Consider the following 26,235-nt stretch of genomic DNA (forward strand, 5'->3'; position numbering starts at 1 on the left):
GAAAACCCAACACCTACTTAGACCTCTGCACCCGGCCAGCCCTGTGTTGATGGTGGTGCGCTTTCGGGGTCAACCTGAACTTTGACCTGTGGACCCCCGAAGACTGGGATCGTAAGTCGAGTACTTACCTGTTAACTGTGCTAATTCTTTTCCTCCCCTAGGAATGTATTCGTTCTTATGAGAAATTGCACTGTCTTCTTTTGAAATTGAAAAGTGTTACTTACTTGTAAACTGTTTTATCTGAAAAACCTAAACAAAATGCATTTGATATATAACCTTGATATCAACTTACAACTGTACATACCCGCACCAAAGATCCTTTTGGTAATAGAAATAAAGTAACAACATGTATTTTTGCTTCATAAAAACACTGGCCTGGAGTTAGTCATTGAGTGTGTGCCTTATTTCTTGACTGTTTGTGTACAACAAATGCTTTGCACTTCCCTCTGATAAGCTTGACAACACTACCACAAAAGAGAGCATTAGTATTATCTACTTTAGCCTCTGTTAAGCCTCTAGGGATGCACTGGACTCTGTGCACACTATCCCTCATTATGTTATAGTATATACAGAACCAGCTTCCTACACGGTTGAATAACATATATGGTCCAAATGTGGCCGATCCTACTTTTTTTACACTGGTACACAGTTATGCCCCAAGTATCTGCACGGGCCCACTATCTGAGAGGGTGACTTAAATCTTACACTTTCCGTGGTGCATGGTAGATCCTTGGAGGTCTCCCACCTGACGCCATGCTCCAAGTAACTCTCACCCATGTATTGCAGCTTTATGACGTGGTGGATGCTTGGTGCATCCTTCATCATCAAACGGAACACATGTCATACTCCCAGGTGCACAACACACACTCACGACTGGACATGTGGCTAATCTTGCGTGCTCTCATGCGTAGGGACAGCAGCGTAGACATCCTTCCGGGAAGCATATCCAACCACTCTCTTGTGCAACTGTGACTTCATCAATCAATCCTTGCACCCCAATCCCATACATGGTGACTGCATGGTTCTAAGCTTGGTGACAGTGTTTCACAGCGAGGTAGGCGTTGCCATTCAGTTAAACGAGAACTCTGTTGGCAACAGTGCCACAATTTAGGAGGCCTTCAAGGCCTACATCGCCTACATTTGTATATCCAAATGAACAAGATACTCACCTTTGATAATGCATTATCTGGTGGAGATTATCTGGCTGCAGATTCCTTACCTTTGATTTTCGTAGTAATCAGGCTGCATCCAGAAACTTTTGCTTAGCAATATCTCTTGCATGTGCCTTTGAGTATCTCCATTTGACTCTGCATGGTGTTGATGGTGCCAGAAGTGACGCAGCAACCACCTATACAGGCGCCACCCAGGCATGCAGGAATCATGCACTTTCCACGCCGAAAGTGCAGAGCCATGACAAGAACTGGCGCAATGTGTGTCAAAACTAAAGCCCTGAAAAAGGGATAACCCTAACACTAGTAACAAGTCCGCAGAGTAGGGAGGCATGGGTGGGTGTAAGGAATCTGCAGCTACCGAAGGTAAGTAACTTGTTCATCTGATAGAGACTACTAGCTGCAGATTCCTTACCTTTGATTAGATACCAAAGCCATATCCTCCTGGCAGTGGACTGTGGACAATTTTTCAGACTATAAAGTCCTGCACGGCCGAAAGGAACAAATGCCCGTTCCTGAGGATCTGACTGTCCAGGTAGTAGTGTTTGACCAATGTGTGCAGGGATCCCCACGTTACTACCTGGCAGATGTCCAAGACTGAGACTCCACATGCTAGTACTGTGATCACAGCTTTTACCCTGTTGGAATGGGCCCTTAAGGCCTTGGAAGGCTGATTCTTAGCTAGGGCTTAGCAATTCTTAATGCAGAGAACGACTATGTGCGAAATAGCCCATTTCTATACTGCCCGTCCCTTCTTTGCTCCCACATACCCCACAAAGAGTGGGTCATCCACCTGGGACGCTTTTGTACGGTCAAGGTAGAATGACAACACTCTTTCTTTGGGTCCAGCCGGTGGAGTCGCTCCTTCTTAGAGGGGTGTGGGGAGCAAAGGAGGTGGAGAAGGTGACAGTTTAACCCAGAAGGAATGTGGTCACCATCTTGGGAAGGTAAGAGGCACAGGTGCAAAGCACCACCTTTCTGGAAACACCATGAGAGATGGCGGCATACATGATAAGGCCTTTACCTCACTCACCCTTCGGGCAGATGTTACTGCCACCAAGAAGGTTGTCTTGATGGTGAGCAGCCGGAGGGGACTATTGTGCGGTAGTTCGAAAGGACCGCATGTGAGGTATGTGAGAACTAGATTGAGATCCCACTCAGGCATGACAAAGGATTTAGGGGAAAACATATTTACAAGCCCTTTAAGAAACCTATTTACAAGAAGGAACTTGAAAAAAGAGAGTTTATCAGGCAGACGCAGAAAGGATGACAGAACAGAGGTAGCCCTTCACTGTCCCCAGAGAAGAGCCCAGTTGAGCATGAGAAAAAATACAGTGAAGAATATTAGATAGAGATGCAGAGAGAGGATCTATAGACTTCGCTGTACAATATCTTATAAATCTTTGCCAATGGCAGGCGTACACCATTTTTGTGGAGGAACGCCTAGCTGTCAAAATGACACTACAGACTTCGTGAGGAAGGTTGACAGCTGTCAACTGCCGCCGCTCATTCTCCAGCATGAAGACGCAGAATTGACGGGTCCGGGTGGAGGACCCTTTCCTGCCTCTTTGACAGAAATGAAAGATCCTCCCGAAGGAGTAGCCTGATTGGAGGATCAATGCTCATTTTCAGAAGCTTGGGATACCAGACGTTCTATGCCAAGTCCAGAGCCACAAAGATTACTTGTGCTTGGTCGTTTCTGATTTTCTTGGGAACTCTGGCCTGGAGTTGTATGGGCAGAGAGGCATAAAGGAGGTCTGGGCTCCACTCACAACGAAAATTGTCACGAGCAAGTGCCACCTTGGAAACTCCAATGAGCAATACTGCCGACATTCCACATTTTCTTTGAAGGCGAATCGACCTAACTGAGGATCTCCCCACTGCTGAAAGAGAGCTTCTTGTACCACTTCAGAGAACATGTCAGGTGTTGAACCATCAGGGTTATGCCCTGCTGTTCCAGCCATGTCCAGACGCAGGACCTCTTGACAAAGTGTCCATGACCCCACCACGCCTGTGTCATTAACTCACAGCTGTGGTCCTGTCGATAAGCACCTGCATTAACTTCTCCTCGACAGAGGTAAGAAATGCCTTCAATGCTAGTCGGATCACCCTGAGTTCCAACATGTTTATGTGGAGTCTGGATTCCGCCAAAGACAACAGTCCTCTGATCGCCACCTCTTCCAGTTTGCTGCCCCATCGCAGAAGTGACACATCTGTCACCACAATCAGCTCCAACTCTGCTTGGGGAAGGGAGGCAGATTGCCAGTGATCCAATTGCAGTTCGTCAGCCACCACTGTAGATCGTTCGCAGTTCTCTTTGTGATCTGGACCATGTCAGAGAGATTTCCCTGATGCGGCAACCACTGAGACTTCAGGCCCTGCTACAGAGCTTGTATTTGCCAACAGGCTTGAGAAACAAGCAGGATGTAGGAGGCAGTATCATAGTATCAGAAAATCCTGGACTCAGCAGTCGGGAATATAGGCCCAAACGCATCCTGTGTCCAGGGAGCATCTGAGAGGTACTCAGGTGTGACTTCGGCATGCTGATAGTGAATCCTAGAGAGTGCAGAAGGTTCATTGGAGATTGCAGAAGGTTCATCGTAGCCTGCAGGTGGGCGACACTGTCAGGGGAGAGCCTGCTTTCAATAGCCAGTTGCCAAGGTAAGGAAAGCCTGGAACCCGCCCTACCTCCAAAGATGAGCTGCAACCATCATCATCACTTTTAAGGCCTAAGAGGTGCATGGCAAACTGAAAGTGTTCTTGACCCACTGTGAATAGCAGGTAACGTCTGTGAGCAGGCTAGACAGGGAAAGACCAGAAATATGCACCCTGCAATTCCAACACCATCATCCAGTCTCCAGGGTCCAGGGCAGACAGAACTTGCACGAGCGTTGGCCATGGTGACTGAGAGGATATGGACACGACTAGAGTCCCCTTCAGTGGCCATGAATGGAGCGAAAAGCAGACGAGAGGCCAATGAAAAGACCAAGGAACTGGTCATAGCTCTGCTGTTCCTAAAGCGCTCCAGCGCTGAGTCTGACATCTCTTCAAACAGACAAGAGCCATCAAAGGGTATATCCATAAGCAAGGCTTGGACATCCGCTGAAAAAATAGGTGTTCTCAGCCAGGAATGGTGCTGCAGGGCAATTAAGGATTAAATCATTCTACCCAGTGAGTTGGTTATGTCCAGTCCACATTGTATGGTGAACTTTGCTGTTTCTCTCACGTCACCAATAGCTTGGGAGAATAGGGCTAAGGTCTCTTCCGAGACCATAGGCAGCACCATAGGAGTAACTGAATCCCAGATTGTATGAGAATTTAGGCCCAAAAGGCATGCAGTGTTCACCGACAGCAGTGCAAGGCTGGCAGAAGAGAACATTTGTTTGCCAAAGGTATCCAGACTCTTGGATTTCCTATCCGGTGGAGTGGCAGGAAATGCAACAGGGTTGATCCTAGAGCTGGAGACTTGGACCACCAAGCTCTCCAAGCTGGAGTGCTTGGTAAGGAAATTGAGGTCCTTATAAGCAGGGCTATGGCGGTGGGCAATAGTTCCATGTACAGGAGCCCCTGTGCAGGGCTTGGTTCCGGCCAGAGTAGGAACATTGGTAAGGATTCACTGAAGGACAGAAAAAAGGTCTGAGTGGCCAGTCCCAACTGAGGCACCTCTGTAAATACACTATTTTGGACTGCCACTGTGGGTAGATGAAGGTTAAAGACCTAAGCTGCCCAGGGCACATCTATAGCAAAATAGCCTCCTTCCTCCATCGTCACAATAGGATGACAGGCAAAGCCAGCGTCAGGATAGCTGTCTAACCCACCGGTCCCCACTGGTACCCCATATACCAGTTGTCCTCATTCTCATCTAAGGTATGCTGGTAACAATAAGGGTCCTCAGATCCCTCGCAGTTGCTTCCCTCTCCAGGCCTGTCAAAAGTAAAAACCACTGGCTCCGGTCCGCAACAGAACCTGCATCAGACAATGCCCAATCAGCTCCATGTTGTAGTCTGGAATGACAATGGGATGGCGCTGTTGATGGGTGTCAGTGGTGCCAGCACTTAAGTAGGTGCAGAAGCGATGTTGGAAAGAGGAACTTGAGGGATAGCTCCCTCAGCACCTTCTGGTGCACTGTGCAGCAGTCATCACAGGTCTTGGAATCATGGTCCCGCTCCTAGTACCATAAGCACACTTGGTGTGCATCTGTCACAGACATTTGTCTATGGCAGGCATTACCTGGTTTGAAACCAACTGTTTTTTAGGTGACATTTAGACACCAGGGGAGAAATTTTTTCAAAAAAAGTCCACAAAAAGTCAAAAAAATCAAGTCAAAAAATTAATGAGGGTAGTTCTGAATAGATCAGCGCAATCTGGAGAGGAAAGAACAGACGTCAGCGTAGCGGGGTGGCTCCTTTATAGGTAAGGCCTGCTAGAGGGGATACTTACCTATGCCACAGGCAGCGAGAGGTGGGAATGGCACCCTGAAGGAAGTGCCATGTCAACTTAGTCATTTTCTCCCCACCAGCACACACAAGCTGTGAGGCAGTGTGTATGTGCTGAGTGAGGCGTCCCCACGGTGGCATAATACATGCTGCAGCCCGTAGAGACCTTCCCTGGCCACAGGGCCCTTGGTACCAGGGGTACCAGTTACAAGGGACATATCTGTGTGCCACGGCTGTGCCAATTGTGGGAATAAAGGTACAGTTTAGGGAAAGAACACTGGTGCTGGGGCCTGGTTAGCAGGGTCCCAGTACACTTTCAATCATAACTGGCACAACAAAAGGCAAAAAGTTAGGGGGTAACCATGCCAAGGAAGGCATTTCCTTACAACCGTGATGTCACAGATGGCTCCAATGACGCCATATGGAGCCGGACGATGCATGCGGATCCAAGCGACGTCACCCGATGGTGCGCGCAGGGTACTTCTCAGCAGAAAAATCCCGGAACCGAAGCTGATGCCAGGGAATTCTAGGGTAAGGAATCTGCAGCTAGAAGTGTGTATATATATATATATATATATATATATATATATATATATATATATATATATATATATTCTGATGAAAGCCATCCTTAAAGTAGAAGAAAGTCAACACAGCTCAGGTACTGTTTTTTTTATTTTTATTGTAGCAGTCTAAACCAACCTAAATGTAATGATAGGTTACTGTAAATAGGAAAAGGCCCATGTGTGAGATAGTATCTTCTAAACACAATGGTAGAGGAAGGCAAGGCGATGTCTCCATGCCTTTTTGGACCTTTCAGCAGCCTCTTACACACTGTCAATGAGAGCCATTGAGTTTGGGAATTTGCTTGCGGGTTTCACTATCCGACACTGTATGGGATTCTGACATGGTCCATATCCTTCATGTCTAACAGAAACACCTGTTTTCCTCACGTGGCAAACACAAGATCTGGCATCCAGCCCATGTTATTCAATGTCTACAGTCACTAGAAATATTGATGAAAGATGTTGAGAGCAACAAAATTTACTACAAATATTTTACAAACAGAATCTTTCACTTCAAACCCTGCCTGTCCTCCAGATCTGCCAGAACTTCCTCTTCTGTCCGATGATGCAGACTCCCCAGACGAAGCAGGCCATCCCACCCTTGGCACCCCTCACCCCTGGAGGATCCGAAGGCCCAAGACTCTCTGACCGATATGCTGGACCCCGAAGATCTTATTCATCCACGCTCTTCGGAGTGGTTTCTTTTGGATAAGATGTCTAAATACGTTGCCGGCCGCCTTCGCAAACGTTGGGATAAAGAGGTCAGGGCCTGCCTCAAAGCTGATTGTCCGCGCCCGTTCCCTTCCCGTGAAATGGGGAGAACTCCCAAGCTCGACCCGCGCATAGCCACTTTTCTCCAGAAGTACTTCAAGGACCTGAAGAAAGGGATCGACAGGTCATGGCGCTCGTGCCAGGATAAACTGCTGGATGTCAGTAACCCTCTGACAAAAATCCTGGACTTGGGGGAAGAGGCTAAGGCCTCAAATTCTCCCATTTCGGCAGAGGTCCTCTCGGGTTGGGCCCAAAGGGCCATTATTTTCTTGGGCAACGCCAACTGCGCACTCTCCACGGAGAGGAGGTGTGCCTTCCTCCTGAAGGTAGACCCAAAATTGGGCGATTTGGCGTCCACAGAAGCAGGTCTAGCGGCGCAAGGGGGACTCTTCGGTGAGCCTTTTATCAAGGAGTTGGGGCAAGTTTGTTGCAGCATTTACCTCCCTTGATAAAGCACAGACTTCAATTAAGAAGATGTTCAAACCCCAAATTTTAATCGGGACCAGCCGTAGCAGAGGGCGCCCTCCCAAGAGCTTTCGTCGCCCACAAGAGCTGCCCCACCAGGGTGAATTCTTCAACTCCCGCAGACCCTTCAGAGGTTGTTGTTCGAGAGGCTCCTCCAGGCCACAGCTTCAGTCCCAGCCAGGTAAGGTTTCCCACTTCTTCCCCCTTCTATCTGGGAGGCAGGCTGGCAAAGTTCAAACACGACTGGGTACAGCTCATTTCCAATGCATGGGTCTTCCAAACCATTCAGGGCTTCCACAAGAGTTTTATGGTACTCCGGTGCAGCTGGTTTCCCCAAGCCCACGTCACTTTACAGAAGATCAAGCCGCCTTAATAGACAAGCAAGTGGCAGATCTACTGCAAAGAAAGGCCATAACCCAGACTCTACGACAACCCAGGTGTTTTTTTGAGCAATCTCTTTCTGGTGGAGAAGCGAGATGAGGGTTAGCGCCCGGTGATCAAACTCAGGAAGTTCAATGGCTAGCTGGTGTACCGCCAATTCAAGATGGAAAGTATCCATCTTCTTCGGGACCTTCTGCGTCCCAACGACTGGATGGTCCGCTTGGATCTGCAGGACGCCTATTTGACGGTCCCAATTTTTCCCCCCCATCGCAGATTTCTACAATTTCGGTGGAGACATCAGGTCACTGAGATCAGAACCCTGCCTTTCAGGCTGTCCTAAGCTACTTGGTGATTTAACAAGGTCCTCAAGCCTGTGATGAGCTTTGAGAACTCAGGGTTTTAGTCTGATAGTATACTTGGATGATATCCTTTTAATGAATCAATGCCCGCAACGCCCGTCAGACCAACTTCAGGTGGCAGTAACTCTGCTGGAAAACCTGGGCTTCGTCATCAACAGACACAAGTCCCTGTTAGTCCCTGTCCGTCAGACTACCTTTCTGGGTTTCTGGATAGGCTCGGCTGCATAATCATTGAGCCTCCCAGTGCGGACGATCGCCAAGATCTATCGAGAAATCTGGAAGACCATAGCAAAAACCTCCACTTAACTGCGGCAGATTGCCAGGATAGTGGGCATACTGTCTTCGTCCACCCAGGCAATTTTTCCAGGGCCCCTCCACTACAGAGCCCTTCAGCATCTGAAAGACTTTCACTGCTGAGGTCATGGATGAGATGAACTGGCGGCTGTTGCACATGGAGGCCAGGAACGGCCGTGCTATTTTTGGTTCCGACCCCAACCTGGTGATCAAATCGTATGCCAGCAAGTCAGGCAGGGGCGCACGTTGCGGGCACTTTTGTACAGGCGGAAAATGGTCCGACGAGGAACAGGTTTTGCATATCAATTGCCTGGAGCTCATGGCGGGTGCTTTCGCGATAAAATGCTGGACAAAGGACTGCATTCGCTGCTCTGTCCTCTTGAAGATGGACAATCGGTCAGCTGTCAGATACATCAACAAACTGGGCACCTCAAGATCCAAAATGTTGGCTTATTTAGCCAAGGACCTATGGAAGTTTTGCCTCAGCAGAAATATCGGTTACGGTGGAGAACCTGCCGGGAGCTTCCAATTCAGTGGCGGATTGGTACTCCAGACAGTGGTCAGACTCCAGCCTGTGGTGCTTGGACGCAGTGATTTTCAATCGTTTGAATTCCAGTGGGGTCCCTTCACAATAGACATTTTTGCGTCCAGGTTAGATCATAAGGTATAATGCTTCTTCAGTTGAAGCTGGATCCTCTGGCGATAGCAACAGATGCTTTTCTCCAGGACTGGTCGAAGGAGCAAGGGTACGCATTACCCCCTTTTGCGATGATCACACGGTTGACAGCACAAGAAGTCAAAGTGGTTCTGATCACTCCGTACTGGAGGTCACAAGTTTGGTTTCAAGTTCCTCTGCAACTTTCTTGGAATTCTCCAATCCTCCTAGCCTACGTTCCACATCTCCTTCGAGATCCACAGGGCTCCTATCACCCTCTGGTGATGTGAGGCCAGATGCTGCTAATGGCCTGGCGGATTTCTGGCAACACTGGAGAGTCCCATGTTTATCCGAAGAGGCTGAGTGCATGTTGGCAGCGGCATGGGCTGAGGTAACGAAAAAACTATATTGGTCAGCCTGGTTAGGGGTTTGGCCTACAGAACGGTGAATTCTTACAGGTCCGTGATTTCAGCAGGTCATTTCCCTCTGGAGGGTGCCCTGGTAGGGGAACATCCCCTGGTTTGCAAGCTAATGAGGGGTATATGTCTGTCTTTACCACCCGAGCCGCGCTACTCGGCTCTGTGGGATGTGAATCTGGTTCTCAATCTCTTTCTTTCATGGCAACGGAATGAATATTTATCCCAAAAGGAATTATCGGCCAAGTTAGCCAATGCTCTTGTGCCTGGTCTCATGTCGTCGGGTATCGGATGTGAGGGCCCTGGACATTTCGGGTCGCTCCTTCACTCCAGATGGGGCGACATTAACTATTTCCAGATGAACAAAAACGAATTCAAGGATGGTTTCTTACCCATCCTTTCAGGGCTTCCCTGAGCTCTGCGTCGTGTGTTGCCTTAAAGCTTGCGAGGCAATGACGGAAGAGTTCAGACCTCCGAGGGAGAGAGAGTTGCTTATCTCTTTTAAGAAGTTTCATAGGGCAGTGTCATCGCCCACTATCGCGAGATGGATCCGATGGATCATGAAGGAAGCAGGATTAATACTGCGATCTTCGGGGCTCACTTGGTACGAGGAGCGATGGCTCCCAAAGTGTTTCGCTTGGGTGCCCGTTTGGAAGATATTATCAATGCGTCAGACTGGTCTTTGGACTCTATGTTCAAGCAGTTTTATTTTAAACCAGTATTGGATATGGCTTCGTTGGTGGTGAATAAGCCTTGAAAGGGCTTAATCCTCCCCTCTGGTCCTGAAATAGAATGAAAAATTTACTAGTAAACGTGAAGGAAAGTTTCAATTCTATTAAGGACACGGAGGTGAGGATTATTCCCACCCGTGGCTTTTTTCAAAACCATTACCCAACCCTTAAATTGTATTTCCTGAAAAAGTGCTAACTTCAGCATAAGGTCTAAGTAATCTTTATGTTTTTCTCAGAAGGGCATGCCCTAAGGGATGGCCAGTCAAATGAGGTTATCAATGTGTTGATGCTGTGTAACTGTTTTTTTCTGCCTATGACTACCTGGGGGGTGGGAAACCTTGTCTTCACAAGAATGCTATTGCTATTAGCTTGTTTTTTTCAATGGCATTAGATTACCAGATTCTTTCTCTTTGTTTAACAGGGAACGAAGGGTCCAAACAAGAATGACGAAAGTGGAAACCAACTTTTCTCCTTGCAGTCAAGAAAGAGGACATCAAAGGCGAAGCGACCCAGATGTCACTGAGCCCCAGTGGGGAATCGTGGGAACTGTAGTTTTTTTCCTTGTGTGAAATGTAGTTTTATTGTTGCTAAGTTGAAGCTGCTATTTGAAAAATAAAGAAAGAAAGAAGGCATAATCCTCTCCTCCATGACCTTCATAGAATTGAAACTTTCCTTCATGTTTACTAGGAAATCTTTCATTATATAACATCTTCAAAAGACCTAGCTTCATCTACCCAGGAGAGTAATGCTTCAAAATGTATGAACTTCAAGAGAGTAGTTCTAGCTACAGTCAAATCATCTAGAGATCCAGAAATCTCTCTCCTTTCTGGTGTTTCAGAAGCCACATTACCAATCCCACAAGCGTATGCAAGACTGATATTTTGGAGCAAATTTTAACTATACTAACCAGATTACAAAAACATATATATATATTGAACGGTTCCCATGTGGCTGAATCAAATATACCTTTGCCTGCATAACTGTGGAGGCTGATTAGATGTGACACCAGACAGGGCGGTCCATTGACCCCCTTATCGTTTGCCCTGGCAAGGGAACCTTTGGCCACTTGGGTTAGGATGGACACCTAACTGCGTGGATTTTAGGGGTCAGTTAAACTGTCCAACAGAACTGCTCCGTACATCTATGATGTCTTGTTCTTCATGACAGACCTTGAAACCACAGGGCCTTGTATGGCAATGGAGTGTGTCTTAATTGTAGGTATGTGTGGGATGGTTGTGATGCAGATAGTATTCATGATGTAGTTCCTGAAAGGATTTTATTTGGATCCCATTCATAACGTCGCCTAGTAAGGTAATACCGATTATGTCCCATCTCCCAAATCCTTCCAATCGGGCTACCTGTTGGAGAATTGTGCCTTGCCATAGAAGTGTCATCTCAGTGAGGGTACCCCACATTCCCATGCCCCGATGTGCCTCATGCCATATTTTGATCACTACCTGTGTCGCCTGCGGTAAGTGATTAGGTCTCTAATTACTGTATAACAAACCCAGTAGGGAGGTGTCGCCCATCGCCCATTCTTCAACGGCATATGCAGGGTCGTTATGTTGACCGCTCCACCATTCATTAATAACTAGAAGGTGGAAGGCAGCATAATATGAGTACAGATCTGCCGTTGCGATGCCAACGTCATATGTAGAAAAGAAGCAGGTGGCCAAGAATATAAGAGGGGTCCTCCATTCCAGAGGAACTTCGAAAGTATGGAGTTCATTTGTTGGAACCAATGGCGCAGCATTATGTATGAAAACTCCTGTAGTTGGTATAGTAGCCTAGGGAGGGAGATCCTCTTAAAAATAGAAGACCTTCCCACCAGGGTAAGGGAAAGAAGAGACCACCCCTTGATCTCCTCCTGAGTCTTGACCAGCAACGGCTCTATATTTTTAGTCCATGACCAGTCTCTGTCTAATGACAAATGCACCCTAAAGTATTTGAGGCCCATCCCTCTGTTCAAATGCCTGGTGCCCAATCCCTGAGTTCTGCATAGCCATTTAAGGATAATATAGCAGACTTGGATATGTTTATAAAGAGACTGGATGTTTTCCCCAAAGATATGTAAGATCTCGATTATATGCGGCCCAGTGGTGTTGTGGTCTGACAAAGATTAATATGTCGTCTGCATATAAAGCTATTAAATCTGATATATCGGGGGCTCAGTCAAAGCCTAGGCCCAGTGGATCTATTCTGACCCATTCAGCTAAGGGTTCTATCGCCAGAGCGAATAATAAGGGTGAGAGTGGACACCCATAGCGTGTTTCACTTTGCATCTGGAAGATCTCAGAGGTATGCTGCGTGATTCTAATGGATGCTGTAATATCTAAATACAATAAATGAATATATGAAATTATTCTGGGTCCAAAGTTCAGTCTTCATAACAGAGTAAACATGTATGTCTAGTTGACTGAATGGAATGCTCTGGCAACTGGGCACCCGAGGGGACTGACTAGAGTCAATGCATTGGAAGCCCTCCGTATGTTAATGGCGAGTGGTCCGTCCCAGCATAAAGCCAGCCTGGTCAGGATGAGTTAGGTCTACAATGTATGGTTGCAGTGCATTTGCAGGTGCCCAGACTAAAAGTTTGATCTCTATATTCAGTGGAGAGATTGGGGCTATGAGGAGGGGTCCTCTGGGAGGCGGCCCGGTTTCTGAAACACCACAACTTCGCCCTGGTGCCAATCTGGAGGCAGAAGCCCATCTTCTACTGAGATGTGGTTTGTAATCACTAGGTGTTTCCCCAATCTAGATATATGCTTTAAGAAATTCACAACGGAATCCATTGGGGCCTTGCCTATGAAAAGATCGGCCAGCATGAGAGCGAGCTTGCTCTCCGTCAGGGCCCCTTTTAGGCATGTACGAGTCACTGTAGACTATGTACTCAAGGGTAGATCATTTACAAAATCTAGGATCTGTTCAGGTGTGAGTATCTTTTGTCAGGTATAGACCGTCTTATAGAATGATGCCAATTTATGGGCCAGTGTATGTGGGTCGGTTATCAGCGTTTTTTGGTCGTCTCTCAGTAACGGTAGACTGAGGGAGCATGTCTGCTGTTGGCAGAGCAGATACAATAATTTATCGGCCCATTGGTAAATTCTACTCTGTTTGGTGCGCCATATTAGTTTGGCTTCATCTATAAGAAGCTGACCATATCTTTGCTGAGCCAAGGCCAATTGCTTGCATGCCCCTCGCCCATCCGTTGTCGTCCCACCCTCTTCAGAGTCTTGATGCGCATCCCTAATGTGTGTATGTCTCGTGTTTTATGTCCCCGTTCCTCCATGCAAAAACTTTTATCAATGCCACGCACGCATAACAGGCTTGAGTGCCTCCCACAATGTTGCAGCACTTGTCACAGATCCATCATTGTGTGTGAAATTTTCCACTATGTCCTTGGCAATGGTTTGCCGATATGTGGGATTCTGTAAATTCCCAGGTGACATACGCCAACGAAAGGGAAGTTAGGTCAGACCAATATGTAATGATATCAAAAGTGGAGAATGATCAGATAATCCCCTGGCCAATACTTCTATGTTTGTAGCTGTATTTCCATATAGTGTTCGAATGAAGGCATAATCGATACGAGATAGTGAATTGTGCACCACTGATAAATATATGAAGCCTAATTCCGTGGGGTGATGAATTCTCCATATATCTGCCAGCCCCAGTGCGGCAGTAAGCGCAGACAATTTTGTTCTGTCTGCCCTATGTTTGGCAAGGTGCTTGTGGTTCCTATCCACGCTTGGCGGCATAACATCATTCCAATCGCCCCCTAAACAGTAGGAGCCCATCTGGAAAGGACCCCCATAGTCAAGTCAAACTGTCTAGCAGGGGTTGGCCCAGCAAGGGGGATGGAGTATACACAACAAAGGATGAGGATCTCCCCGTATATAACGTGCCCATCACTGCCGTTTATCTGCCTAGTCAATCTGTTCAGAACTGCATCAACTGTTGCGAGATAGTGCGTTGAATTAGTATGATAGTGCCCCTAGAGCCCCTAGCAAAGCCAGAATTGTATATGTAGGAAGTTGCTCTGTGTATACTATCTCAAAGTGAGAGATAGTGTGCACAGAGTCCAAGGGTTCCCCCTAGAGGTTGATAGTGGCAAAATTAGATAATATGAATGCTCTATTTTGTGGTAATGTGGTCGAGAAGTAGGCATATCAGAGGGTAGTGTTAAGCATTTGTTGTACACACACAGGCAATAAATGAGAAACACACACTCAAAGACTTTACTCCAGGCCAACAGGATTTTATATAGAAACATTTATTTTCTTAATTTATTTTTAGAACCACAAGATTCAAATTTGAGTTAAGTACATAAAATGCAAGGTACTTCACACAGTTAAGTATAGAACTTTGATTTAAAACAGTAGTACACACAGGTTTGGTTAAAATGGCAAACAGCTATTTTAAAAGTGGACACTGTAAAAATCAACAGTTCCTGGGGAAGTAAGTAAACGTTAGTTTCTCAGGTAAGTAAAGCACTTACACAGTCAGTCTCCTGAGCAAAGGCAGCCCACCGTTAGGGGTTCAAGGCAACCCCAAAGCCACAGCACCAGCAACATAGGGCCGGTCAGGTGCAGAGGTCAAAGGAGGACCCAAAACACATAGGGGCCTATGGAGAACAGGGGTGGTCTGGTTCCAGTCTGCTAGCAGATAAGTACATGTGTCCTTGCGGAGCAGATCTGGGGGGTTTTGCAGAGCACTGGGAGGGGGAGAGGGGGTAGGGCAGGGGGTTACATACAAGCACAAACACACCCTCAGCAGCACAGGGGCGGCCAGGTGCAGTGTGCAAAGTAGGTGTCGGGTTTGCTGTAGAAATCAATGGAGGGACCTTGGGGTCCCTCTGGCGATGCAGGCAGGGCCCGGGGGGGCTTCTTGGGCCAGCCACCAACTGGGCTAGGATGAGGGCTGCCTGATGGTCACTCCTGCACTGGTAGGTGGTTCCTCTCGGTCCTGGGGGCTGCGGGTGCAGTGCTTGCTCCAGGCATCGGGTTCCTTTGTTACCAGAAAGTCGCAGTCAGGGGGAGCCTCTGGATCCTCTCTGCAGACATCGCCGTGGGGGTGCAGGGAGGTTGACTCCGGGTGTTCACGTCATTGGAGTTGCCTGGGAGTCCTCTCTGGCGTGTTTGTTATCCTGAACTCGAGCTGGGGGCGTTGGGTGCAGAGTGTGAAGACTCATGCTTCTGGTGGGATGAGAGTCTCTTTAAAGTTGCTTCTTTGTTGCAATCTTGTTCCTGTTTCTCGACAGAGCCGCTGTCCTCAGGAGGTTCTTGGTTCTTTAGGTGCAGGGTCAGTCCTCAGAGGTCTCTGGTCCCGCTGGATGTGTCACTGTGCAGGTTCTTTGAGTCTGGGGACAGGCCAGTAGGGCTGAGGCCAAGTCAGTTGTCTCCGTCCACTCTGCGGGGCTTTCAGGTCAGCAGTGCTTCTTGTTGTAGGTTGCAGGAATCTGAATTTCTGGGTTCAGGGTCGCCCCTAAATACTCAATTTATAGGTGTGTTTCTGTCTGGAGTCAGTAGCCAATGGCTACTGTCCTTGAGGGTGGCTACACCCTCTTTGTGCCTCCTCGCTGAGGGGAGAGGGGCATATCCCTATTCCTATTGGGGGACTCCTCCAAAAAAAGATGGAGGATTTAAGGCAGGGGTCACCTCAGCTCAGGACACCTTAGGGGCTGTCCTGACTGGTGGGTGACTCCTCCTTGTTTTTCTCATTATATCCTCCAGACTGGCCGCCAAACGTGGGGGCAGTGTCCGGGGGGCAGGCATCTCCACTAGCTGGAGTGCCCTGGGGCATTGTAAAACGAAGCCTGAGCCTTTGATGCTCACTGCTAGGTGTTACAGTTCCTGCAGGGGGGAGGTGTGAAGCATCTTCACCCAGTGCAGGCTTTGTTTCTGGCCTCAGAGAGCACAAAGGCTCTCACCCCAGGAGGTCAGAAAATCGTCTCAGTGGCAGGCTGGCACAGACTGGTCAGTCCTGCACTGAAGGATTGGGTCAAATACAGGGGGCAGCTCTAAGATGCCCTCTGTGTGCATTTTTTAATACATCCAGCACTGGCATCAGTGTGGGTTTATTATTTTGAGACGTTTGATACCAAATTTCCCAGTATTCAGTGTAGCCATTATGGAGCTGTGGTGTTTGTTTTTTGACAAACTCCCAGACCATATACTTAATATGGCCACACTGTACTTACAATGTCTAAGAATAGACTTAGACACATTGCTCATGCAGCTATGCCCTCACCTGTGGTATAGTGCACCCTGCCTTACGGCTCTGAGGCCTGCTGGAGGGGTGACTTACCTATGCCAAAGGCAGTATTTTGTGTGCATGGCATCCTGAGGGGGATAACATGTCGACTTTGCATTTTTCTCCCCACCTACACACACAATCTGCAGTGGCAGTGTGCATGTGTTAGGTGAGGGGTCCCTTAGGGTGGCACAACACATGCTGCAGCCATTAGGGGCCTTACCTGGTCACAGGGCCCTTGATACCACTGGTACCTTTTACAAGGGACTTATCTGTGTGCCAGGGATGTGCCAATTGTGGAACAATGATACATTTTTAAGTGAAAGAACACTGGTGCTGGGGCCTGGTTAGCAAGGTCCCAGCACACTTCTCAGTCAAGTCAGCATCAATATCAGCCAAAAAGTGGGTAGTAACTGCAACAGGGAGCCATTTTCCTACAGTATATTTAGTGGTATTCGTATCTAGCTAGGCAAGGGGCCTTTGTACTGTCTCTGATGCCAGTTTAAAAAAAAACTCTGCAACTTTTATAGCGAAGAGTAGATAAATAAGTACAGCTTCTATTTAACAGCATACAAGGGTGGATCCACAAACTGTATTCCCATTCAACAAGTAAAAGTACAGATACACTTTGTGAACTGCTTATCTATAGACAAATCCACCATTCAATTGTTTAAGTACCAGTTTAAAGGAACGTATTACTGGGCTTCACCATCAGTCATTTAAGAGCACTTACCTCTCTGGCACAGTGGTTCTAAAAATTCTTGCAAGCCATTAGGTATGTTTCTGACAACATCACACGAATAGCCATCTTCAGGCAAAAGAAAAGGCAGTTGTAAATCCGGATCTTCTTCCAGCTGAACATCTCTACCATCACTGCGAGCCAGTTCATCAGCAGTATTTTCTGCTACAGATACCACTCTTTCTATTAGATCCTAGACAGGAAAAAATATCAACTTTTGAGGACTAGCCTTTATTAAAAGTCATTGTTCTGTTTCTCTACTACTGGTTGTCCTATTAAGTCTCTCAAGCCCACATCAAATATCCTTTGATAATCATTGTGTAACATTTTCCAGTTAACTATTCTTAAAAATGCGAGGAAAATGCATTTGACCAGGCATACACTTTTTGACACTTTTCTAGGCGTTGAAGCAGTATAATAACATGAATGGTGCAATGGCCTATCTCAAATTAAATAAATGCCTTAGAGAAAAGCTAGTGGTTTGTTCAGTATATAACCTGTCCAAATATACACTTAAGTACTAATTAAGAATTAAAACGCAGCAGCCTTAGAAGAACCTGATATCAATAACACAGGGCTTCTACAATACACAAGTATCATCCAACTCAGATATGCAAAAAATTCAATCAATTTCTTCTGTGTTGGAAGTATGAACAAGGTGGGTGTGGCTGTATTAATCAGAGTGATACTGAAATGATTATTCAGGTTCAGGATTATGTGTGAATTGATACAAATTTGGATTAACAGTTGTTTTTTTCATCCTTCAAATAAAACCAAGTGGAGATGTTTTATGAGGCTACACAACGGAAACAAATTAATATCACCAAACATCAGTATTTAATCATAAAGTCAATTCTTCCCTTTTACCTTTTTGGCCTAGATATATCTTTAGCTGCCATGTCATGAAAAGAATTAATGAATTACTAATTGCATACAGTGAGTCAATACTCTTTATTTGGCTTGAAAAGACATAAAAGAAGAACCAAATTTATACAATCAACTACTTCCTCAATTAGAAAAATACTTATAATAAAACATATAAACAGATCGTCAGAAATTCAGACTATAGGGAGGATTCCAAACACCTGTGGTATAAGGTATGAAATTACCGGAGTTTTCATCCACCAGCTTTGAAAAATAATTTGCCATTTTCACAATTTATCAGGTTAAAATGGCTCATTTCGAATCCTGAGGAATTATCCAGCACATACTAACAGTTCAAAATTAAATTTATGGCTAGAGGGTATCCTCAACAAATATTGGGCAGTTCCATTCGACGGGCTAATCAACATCAAAGAGAATATCTCCTAAGAAAATCAACCTGAGAAAAACCTGATTGACTGGTTTGTGTACTAAAACATTCAACTAAAGCTCAATCAATCAAGAGAATCATTAGCAGGAGATGGGAACTACTAACTAACGAACCAGAGTCCCATGGATTATTTCATCAATAACCATTTTGAGCATATAGCCGTTCTAAAAACATGAAAGATTCTGTCAAGGAGCGACCATAAACAAACTCGATCATTTAAAGGAACCGTGAAGCGTTTGAACTGTGTGCATTGCAATAATGTGATTCTAGGAGACACTAGGAGACACTGTCACACATCCAACGAACAGTACTCATATTAGGTTGAGACATTTTGCAGATTGCAACAACAAAAATGTGACATATGTTGTGAAGTGTCCCTGCAGGAAAGCATATGTGGGAAAAACTGAAAAAAAGACTAAAGTGAGAATTTCTGAACACAAAAGCAACATTCGGAATAATGTTCCCACTTCAAGTGTGGCTGCCCATTGGAGGGAGGCAAGTCACAACATTTCTCAATTAAAATTTCAGATAGTGGGGTAGTACAAGTCAAGGCTGGCAAGGACTACCAAAAGAGGTTGTCACAAAGAATTGTTTTTGTATTAAGAGACTCAATGGCATGCAGCCTAAAGGCATTAATAACAATTTGAACTGACATGTTTTCATTAATTTGATCATTACACACTGTCTATTATTTTACAGGATGGAGGCGTCAACATATGCCTCCTGTTTTATGATTTACGGTAATAGAAATATCCAGCCGGGCATTCAGCGATTTTTTTTATCTCATTTTTTTCGTTTTAACTTTACACTTTCATTGCTTCATACAATCGTCATTCAAAATCGCAGGGTTTTGTTTCTATTAATGATATAAGGGGATGCACTTTTTATATATTTTTAATGTTTTTGTTATTGGTGATTGCGTATGTGTTAGAGTTCAATAGGTTATACACGGCAACAACAAATGGCAGGGATGGTTCCTTTAATTTTTATACTTGATGGGATTGGTCGTTTTCTATTGGAAGTACTTCCGGAGACCCGCCTCTTTAAGTAATACGCTGACTACACCAGTGCCACAATATGAATACGGCGTTTCAATATGAATAAGGCGCATGACTGGTTTCATTCGATCTCGAAGGGTATTTTTTCCCTGTTAAGTTTATGTAGCATGCCAGGGTATGAGAAGCCTCACAAATCCACTTTCGAGGTCAATTATTACACGGTCGCTTTAGGATACGAGCGTGCATAAGCAGTCACTGAGGGATCACATTACCCTTATTGCTTTCACGGCAAGGATCACGCTTAGCACATGGACTTTACCGGCGCTTTCAAAGTCGACTTGTTGCACTTATTACATAGCTGAGAAATGCTGGAATATTTGGATAATTTGAACAATGCGCTCACTACGTACAAAGATATTACATTGTACTTAGTCAGCGCACTGCACTATGGTATTACAAACAAGCCGTTTCTATCCACGTTCACCATCAGCTTAAGTCGGTTTAAATTACTTTGGAAGCACATTTAGGTAGGGCACCATGCCAAAGATTTATAAGCATGTTACATTTATTCACGTTCAACATCACTTCCAGTTCTTTTTGAGTCACTTTTTGGAATACATGTTAAGGCATTTCAGTTGCAAGGTAGCATCCATTAGGTGAGAGTGTTTTTGGTCATTTTTGTCGTTTCAGATACCCCTGAAGGTTTTTTTTTTTTTACCCGAAATGCACTGGGATGCAAGTTTTAAAATGCTTCCATTACCATTAATTTCATTAACGCAGAGCAAATTAATTCATGAGCAGCGCTCGGAAAACGCTGCTGGAAGTTTTTCTGTATACTTAATAGAGGATGATTTACAGATTCCATTGAATAAAGATAAACATTGAACTATAAAGTTATACGTCTTTTAATGTTCGCACAAAAATTGGAATATACAAACCCACCCAGGTTTCATGTGTAGTGCGCCAAGGAACTGGCAGTAGAGGGGGTCTCACTGCCAGCGAAATTAATTGATTCTACAAGGGGTGCAAAACTAAGACTGCACAGTGAGAAAAGTTTGATTAAATGTGCTTTATACTATCCAATAAGACAGGTGTGCGTTGATTAAACATTTGAATTATAAGATATTACAAGTCATCAATAATTCATAAAATAAAACAAATTAATCTCACACTATTTTAAATTTCTTTTACCAGATCACAAACAAAAGAATTACAAATGTGTAATAAAAAACAAGATTGTAATTCATCTAAATATAATCCGACCATGTTAGAGCTCATGATTGGTCCTGTTTCTTTGTTACAATGGCACTTCTTATAACATTTAAAGTTGCATAGCAGGTGGTGAGTGTCACTAATTGTTGTAAAAGTACCATTGCAGACTTACGTGATTTCATAGCTTGTCATAAAATAGGAACCAAATAACACCATCATGGAGCAGTGTAAAACGTACCAAACAGCTTTGGATGGAAACATTGTCGGGGTGGGGTTTGAACAGTTCTTAAGTACCCTGCAAGGCAGAAAGCTACAACAAATTGCACTGTGCTCAGGCTTAAACAAGTCAGAAAAACGATGGGTTGAGTTCATTCTATAATTGAAAGATGGTGCCAGCCTTGGGAGTGTGCAATCAGATGAAGACTTGCTTACAATTAACATAGAGGCAACATTCTTACCCCCCCACCCCATTGCGACATACAGTATTCCTTATATTATGTTTTAATTATGTATTTACAGTGTAAAGTTATGTTCTGTGTGTTAGTAAAAAAATCTGATACTCCCAAAAAGTAGAACATTTACTTTATAAAAGCAAACCATGGAATTCGGTGCATGTTATGAAGTAACAGAGTCCCTGAGAAAAGTCACTCACTGGCCTATTTCCAGCTTAACCCAAAAACTGATCCATAGAATTAAAGGGCTAAAACCAACCGTGTCCTCCAGATATGATAGGCCTAACTCTTCATGGAAAATAACTGGTGCAGTGATCCTTGAGACCCCAGTAATATGCAGCTTAAGGTATTTTCCATGCATTGGAGAATATTCAAGTTACTGTAGCTCCAAACGTCTGCTCTTTAAGACCCTATAGGGATACACTCGCTCTTGCATGTCTATACTAGTTCTTTAACTAGCTTTTGACATACACTATGCTCAAACTGAAACAATCCCTAGATTGTTTTACTGACTTGTTGTTTTCTCGAGGTTAACAGAGGGGCCCAAGTACGAAACGAATAGCTAGAAAAGACAGTTAAAAGTCTTTGTTCTAGCTAGCTGTGTACCCCTCCCAAACCTGTGATACTAAAATGTTGTCTTAGCTGGACCTCAGCTCATAAATTATTTGGTAAAATCGACCTTCAGGTCCAGGCTTTCCATAAAAGATAATAAAAATGAATCCAGTAAAAGTTGAAGACCATTAGCTGGTGTGGACATAAGGACATCAGCATCAGCATACAACAGGTTGGGAATCAGGTGTGTCCCCTATTCTCGGCATATATTTACACACCTTCAATACAAAAAAACTACTAGCATTATTTATATATAGCAAAAAGAGAAAGTAATGGGGTTGTTTCACGTGAAGGCCCATAGCCAACCAACACAGAGGTCTCCGAGTGCATACGTTTTATTATGATTAGCACTTATTTTTCCACTCTTAATTGTTCCATTATGCCCCATAATTTAGTGCAACATACCATTTCAAATGTACTAAAAAGGTACGTAAAGGCCAAATAAAGAGCCACCTCCTTCGCTAGAACATATTTCCCAACTAAAAGGTACGGACTGAAACACTGTTACACAGTACAAATCTCCGGGTGGAAACGGAACTGAATTTCCGATAAGATCTTTTCTTCATCTGCCCAAGCATCCAAACGAGACAAAATAACTTGTCATAAGACATTAGCACTTTAGACAATTAAAGAAATTGGTGGGTAGCAACTAGGGGCACTTCTATCCACTGTCTTAAAAATCAGAACTTTAGCAGCTTCAATCCAGGACCCTGGGAGTGGGCCTAGTATAGCAGCTCTTATTACATTAGCTAACAAAGGGGCCCATAAATAAATATTTGCCTTAAAATATCTACTGGAACTCCATCAGTACCCTGGGCTTTTCTTGCAGTACTCCTTCATATTTCTTATGCCACTTCCTCAGCCCCTACTGTAATACAGAATACTTTTAGTTCTGAAGCAAATACCCTTTACCCTCTGTTTCTAAGGAACAAGTCTCTGTCTCTTCTATTTGGAAAATAATGATTTATCCACGACTGAGCAGAGGTGAGAGACTCCACCGGGGACAATGCAGAATATGAGATGTATGGGCAATTAACTACCTCCCAAAATCCACTGGAGTACATTACCATTGATGCTTCTGCAAACATTTTAGTGTCTACTGATCTATGAGATTTAGCCTCAAAAGGAACTGATTTAGACAATAATACCTCCAAAATAGCAGAACCTTTATTTTTAAAACTTTCTTGTATGCAACAAAGGTCAAGCTCATAAGACAAGCATTTTGAAAAAGCACCCTTATTCTCAGTAATGCGTTTGCTAATGAAAATATCTAGGTCCACCTTGTTTCATTTGATCCTTTATGCCTTTGGCCTTTTACACCCAGGTGGGAAGCTTTCTTAAGGAACCTGCCTTGCTCACACAGTTAGAGTCCAGAGATCAGTGAAGGGGTTATGGTCACTGCTACAGTTACTGATTATATCAAGCCCTTTAAACACAAATAGAGATCAGATGAAGCAAATATAAAATCAATTGTACTCCCTTTGACATTCTTATTAAAAGCAGGGTTTTGCAAAATTATCATTTTGTTTAACCCCTTCGCTGCCAGGCCTTTTTTGGCTATTTGGGTAATCTGTGCTTAGGCCCTCATAACTTTCTGTCCACATAAGCGATCCACACCAAATTTGCGTCCTCCCCCACAACACCCTAGGGATTGTAGAGGTACCGTGAGTTTGTGGGTTCCCCTGGAGGAGACCAAGAAATTAGCCACATTACAGCTAAAATTTCATTAAAAAAAAAAATGTGAAAAAAGGGCTGCATAAGAAAGTTTGTGTTTTTTTTCCCTGAAAATGGCATCAACAAAGGGTTTGCGGTGCTAAAATCACCATCTTCCCAGCTTTCAGGAACAGGGAGACTTGAATCAGAAAACCACCTTTTCCTACACAATGTTGGCATTTTACTGGGACATACCCTATTTTTACTATTTTTTGTGCTTTCAGCCGCCTTCCAGTTAGTGACAGAAATGGGTGTGAAACCAATGCTGGATCCCTGACAGCTAAACATTTCTGAAAAATAGACAACATTCTAAATTAAGGAGGGGTAATTTGTGCAGATCCTTCAAGGTTTTTCTACAGAAAGTAACAGCTAAAATAAAACAAAATATTGAAATTGAGGTGAAAAACAAAAAAGAAACATTGTTGTCCACGTTATCTTCCAAAAAACATTCTGGCTATGGGAGATTTTTTAAAGCAATATACCATTATGTCTGCTGGGCAGGGATATATAGGGCTTGTAGGTTCATCAAGAACCCTAGGTACCCAGAGCCAATAAAGGAGCTGCACCTTGCAATTGGTTTTCATTGTATACCGAGTATACAGCAATTCATTTGGTGAAATACAAAGAGCGAAAAATAGGTATCAAGGAAACCTTTGTATTTCCAAAATGGGCACAGTGTAAGGTGTTGAGAAGCAGTGATTATTTGCACATATCTGAATTCCGGGGTGCCCATACTAGCATGTGAATGACAGGGCATTTTTTAAATGGACGTCTTTTTTACACACTGGCTTACATTTGGAGGGGCAAAATGTAGAGAAAGGCAAGGGGCAATAACACTTGTTCTTCTATTCTGTGTTCCCTCAAGTGTCCCGATAAAAATGGTACCTCACTTGTGTGGGTAGGCCTATTGCCCGCGACAGGAAACGCAACATGGACACATCACATTTTTACATTGAAATCCGACGTGTTTTTTCGAATGTACCTAGCTGTGGATTTAGGCCTCTAATTCAGCCCGCACCTAGGGAAACCTACCAAACCTGTGCACTTTTGAAAATTAGACACCTAGGGGAATCCAGGATGGGGTGACCTGTCAGGCTCTTACCAGGTTCTGTTACCCAGAATCCTTTGCAAACCTCAATGTGGCAAAAAAAAACGGAAAAAAAAAGAAAAAAAAAACACTGATAGAAAGTTCTGGAATCTGAGAGGAGCCACAAACTTCCTTCCACCCAGCGTTCCCCCACGTTTCCCGATAAAAATGGTACCTCACTTGTATGGGTATGCCCAGTGGCCGTGACAGGAAATGACCCAAAACACTACGTGGACACATCAAAATTATTAAGTACAAAACTACCTTCTACCTGTTTTTCAATGGGGGGATGGGGGAGGAGGGGCTTTTTCCCTACCTGTGTTTTTGATCCTGAGCTCAGCAGCCATTTAGGGAAACCTACCAAACCCAGACATTTTTTAAAACTACACACCCGATGGTGTCCAGGGAGGTGTGACTTGTGTGAATCCTCCAATTCTTACCCAGAATCCTCAGCAAACCTCCCATTTAGCTAAAAAAAAAAAAAAAAAAAAAAAACATTTCCCCCCCACATTCTGTGTGGGATCTATTGCTGTGACAGAAGATCTGCCCGAAGAGGCATTCTGAGTGGAGGATTGATGGACATGCTCAATAGCTCTGGATACCAGACTCTCCATGCCCAGTCTGAAGCCCCCAAGATGACTTGGGCCCTGTCGTTCCTGATCTTCTTGAGAACCCTAGTCAGAAGTGGTAAAGGAGGCCTGAGTTCCACTCGAGACAAAAAGTGTCTCCGAGCGAGTGCCACCTTGGAAACTCCAACGCACAAAACAGCTGATATGGCATGTTCTCTGCGGAGGCAAACCGATCTAACTAAGGCTCTCCCTATTGCTGAAAGAGGCCTTGTGCCACCTCCGGATGGAGACGTCATTTGTGATCGGCTGTGCATCGAAGGCTGAGTTTGTCTGCTCTAGAAATTGAGAGAACCCGCCAGATGTTGAACCACAAGGGTAATGCCCTGATGTTCCAGCCATGTCCAGAGGTGTAGTGCCTCCTGACAAAGGGTCAAGGACCCTACTATGCCCTGTTTGTTGCAGTACCACATGGCGGTAGTACTGTCCGTGAACACCTGCACTACTTTCCCTTTGAGAGAGAGGGGAGAAATGCTTTCAACACAAGCCTTATCACCTGGAGCTCCAGATGTTTGATATGGAGCCCAGACTCCGCCAGAAACCAGAGGCCTCTTATCTCCGCCTCTCCCATGTGGCCACCCAACCCAGAAGTGACACATCTGTCACTATATAGATATTTGGTTGAGGAAGGAAGAGTGATCTGCCGTGAAATCAATGCGGATTCAAAAGCCGTCACTGCCAGTCTTTCGCAGTCCCCTCCGAGACCTAAACCATGTTGGAGCGATTCCCCTGATGCTGTGCCCACTGGAACATCAGGTCCCACTGCAGAGCCTGCAGATGCCATCCGTCATGTGTTACTAGCAGGATTCAGGAGGCCATGAGGCTCAGCAGCCTCAGAGTCGGTCTCACCGAAACTGAAGACAGAGGCTGAAAGATCGGAATCATAGCCTGAATGTCTTGGACTCGCTTTTAGGGAGGATAAGCCTGAAACTGTACTGTGTCCAGAACAGCCCCTGTAGGAAGCTGGCTCTGTATATACTATCTCAAAA

At 44.9% G+C, this 26,235-nt stretch overlaps 1 protein-coding gene across 13 annotated transcripts in view; it reads right to left on the minus strand.

The window, feature by feature from the left end:
* The window catches only part of AFDN (afadin, adherens junction formation factor), a 1,710,163-nt gene that overhangs the window by 793,629 nt on the left and 890,299 nt on the right, over positions 1 to 26,235 (minus strand). For all 13 annotated transcript variants that reach the window (XM_069234921.1, XM_069234923.1, XM_069234919.1 and 10 more), the window contains one exon: positions 17,229 to 17,427. In XM_069234921.1, the coding sequence (XP_069091022.1) occupies positions 17,229 to 17,427 (199 nt within the window). The remainder of the gene's footprint in view (positions 1 to 17,228; positions 17,428 to 26,235) is intronic.

This window comes from Pleurodeles waltl, chromosome 5 (genome assembly GCF_031143425.1).
Source record: "Pleurodeles waltl isolate 20211129_DDA chromosome 5, aPleWal1.hap1.20221129, whole genome shotgun sequence".
Taxonomy (NCBI): Eukaryota; Metazoa; Chordata; class Amphibia; order Caudata; family Salamandridae; genus Pleurodeles; species Pleurodeles waltl.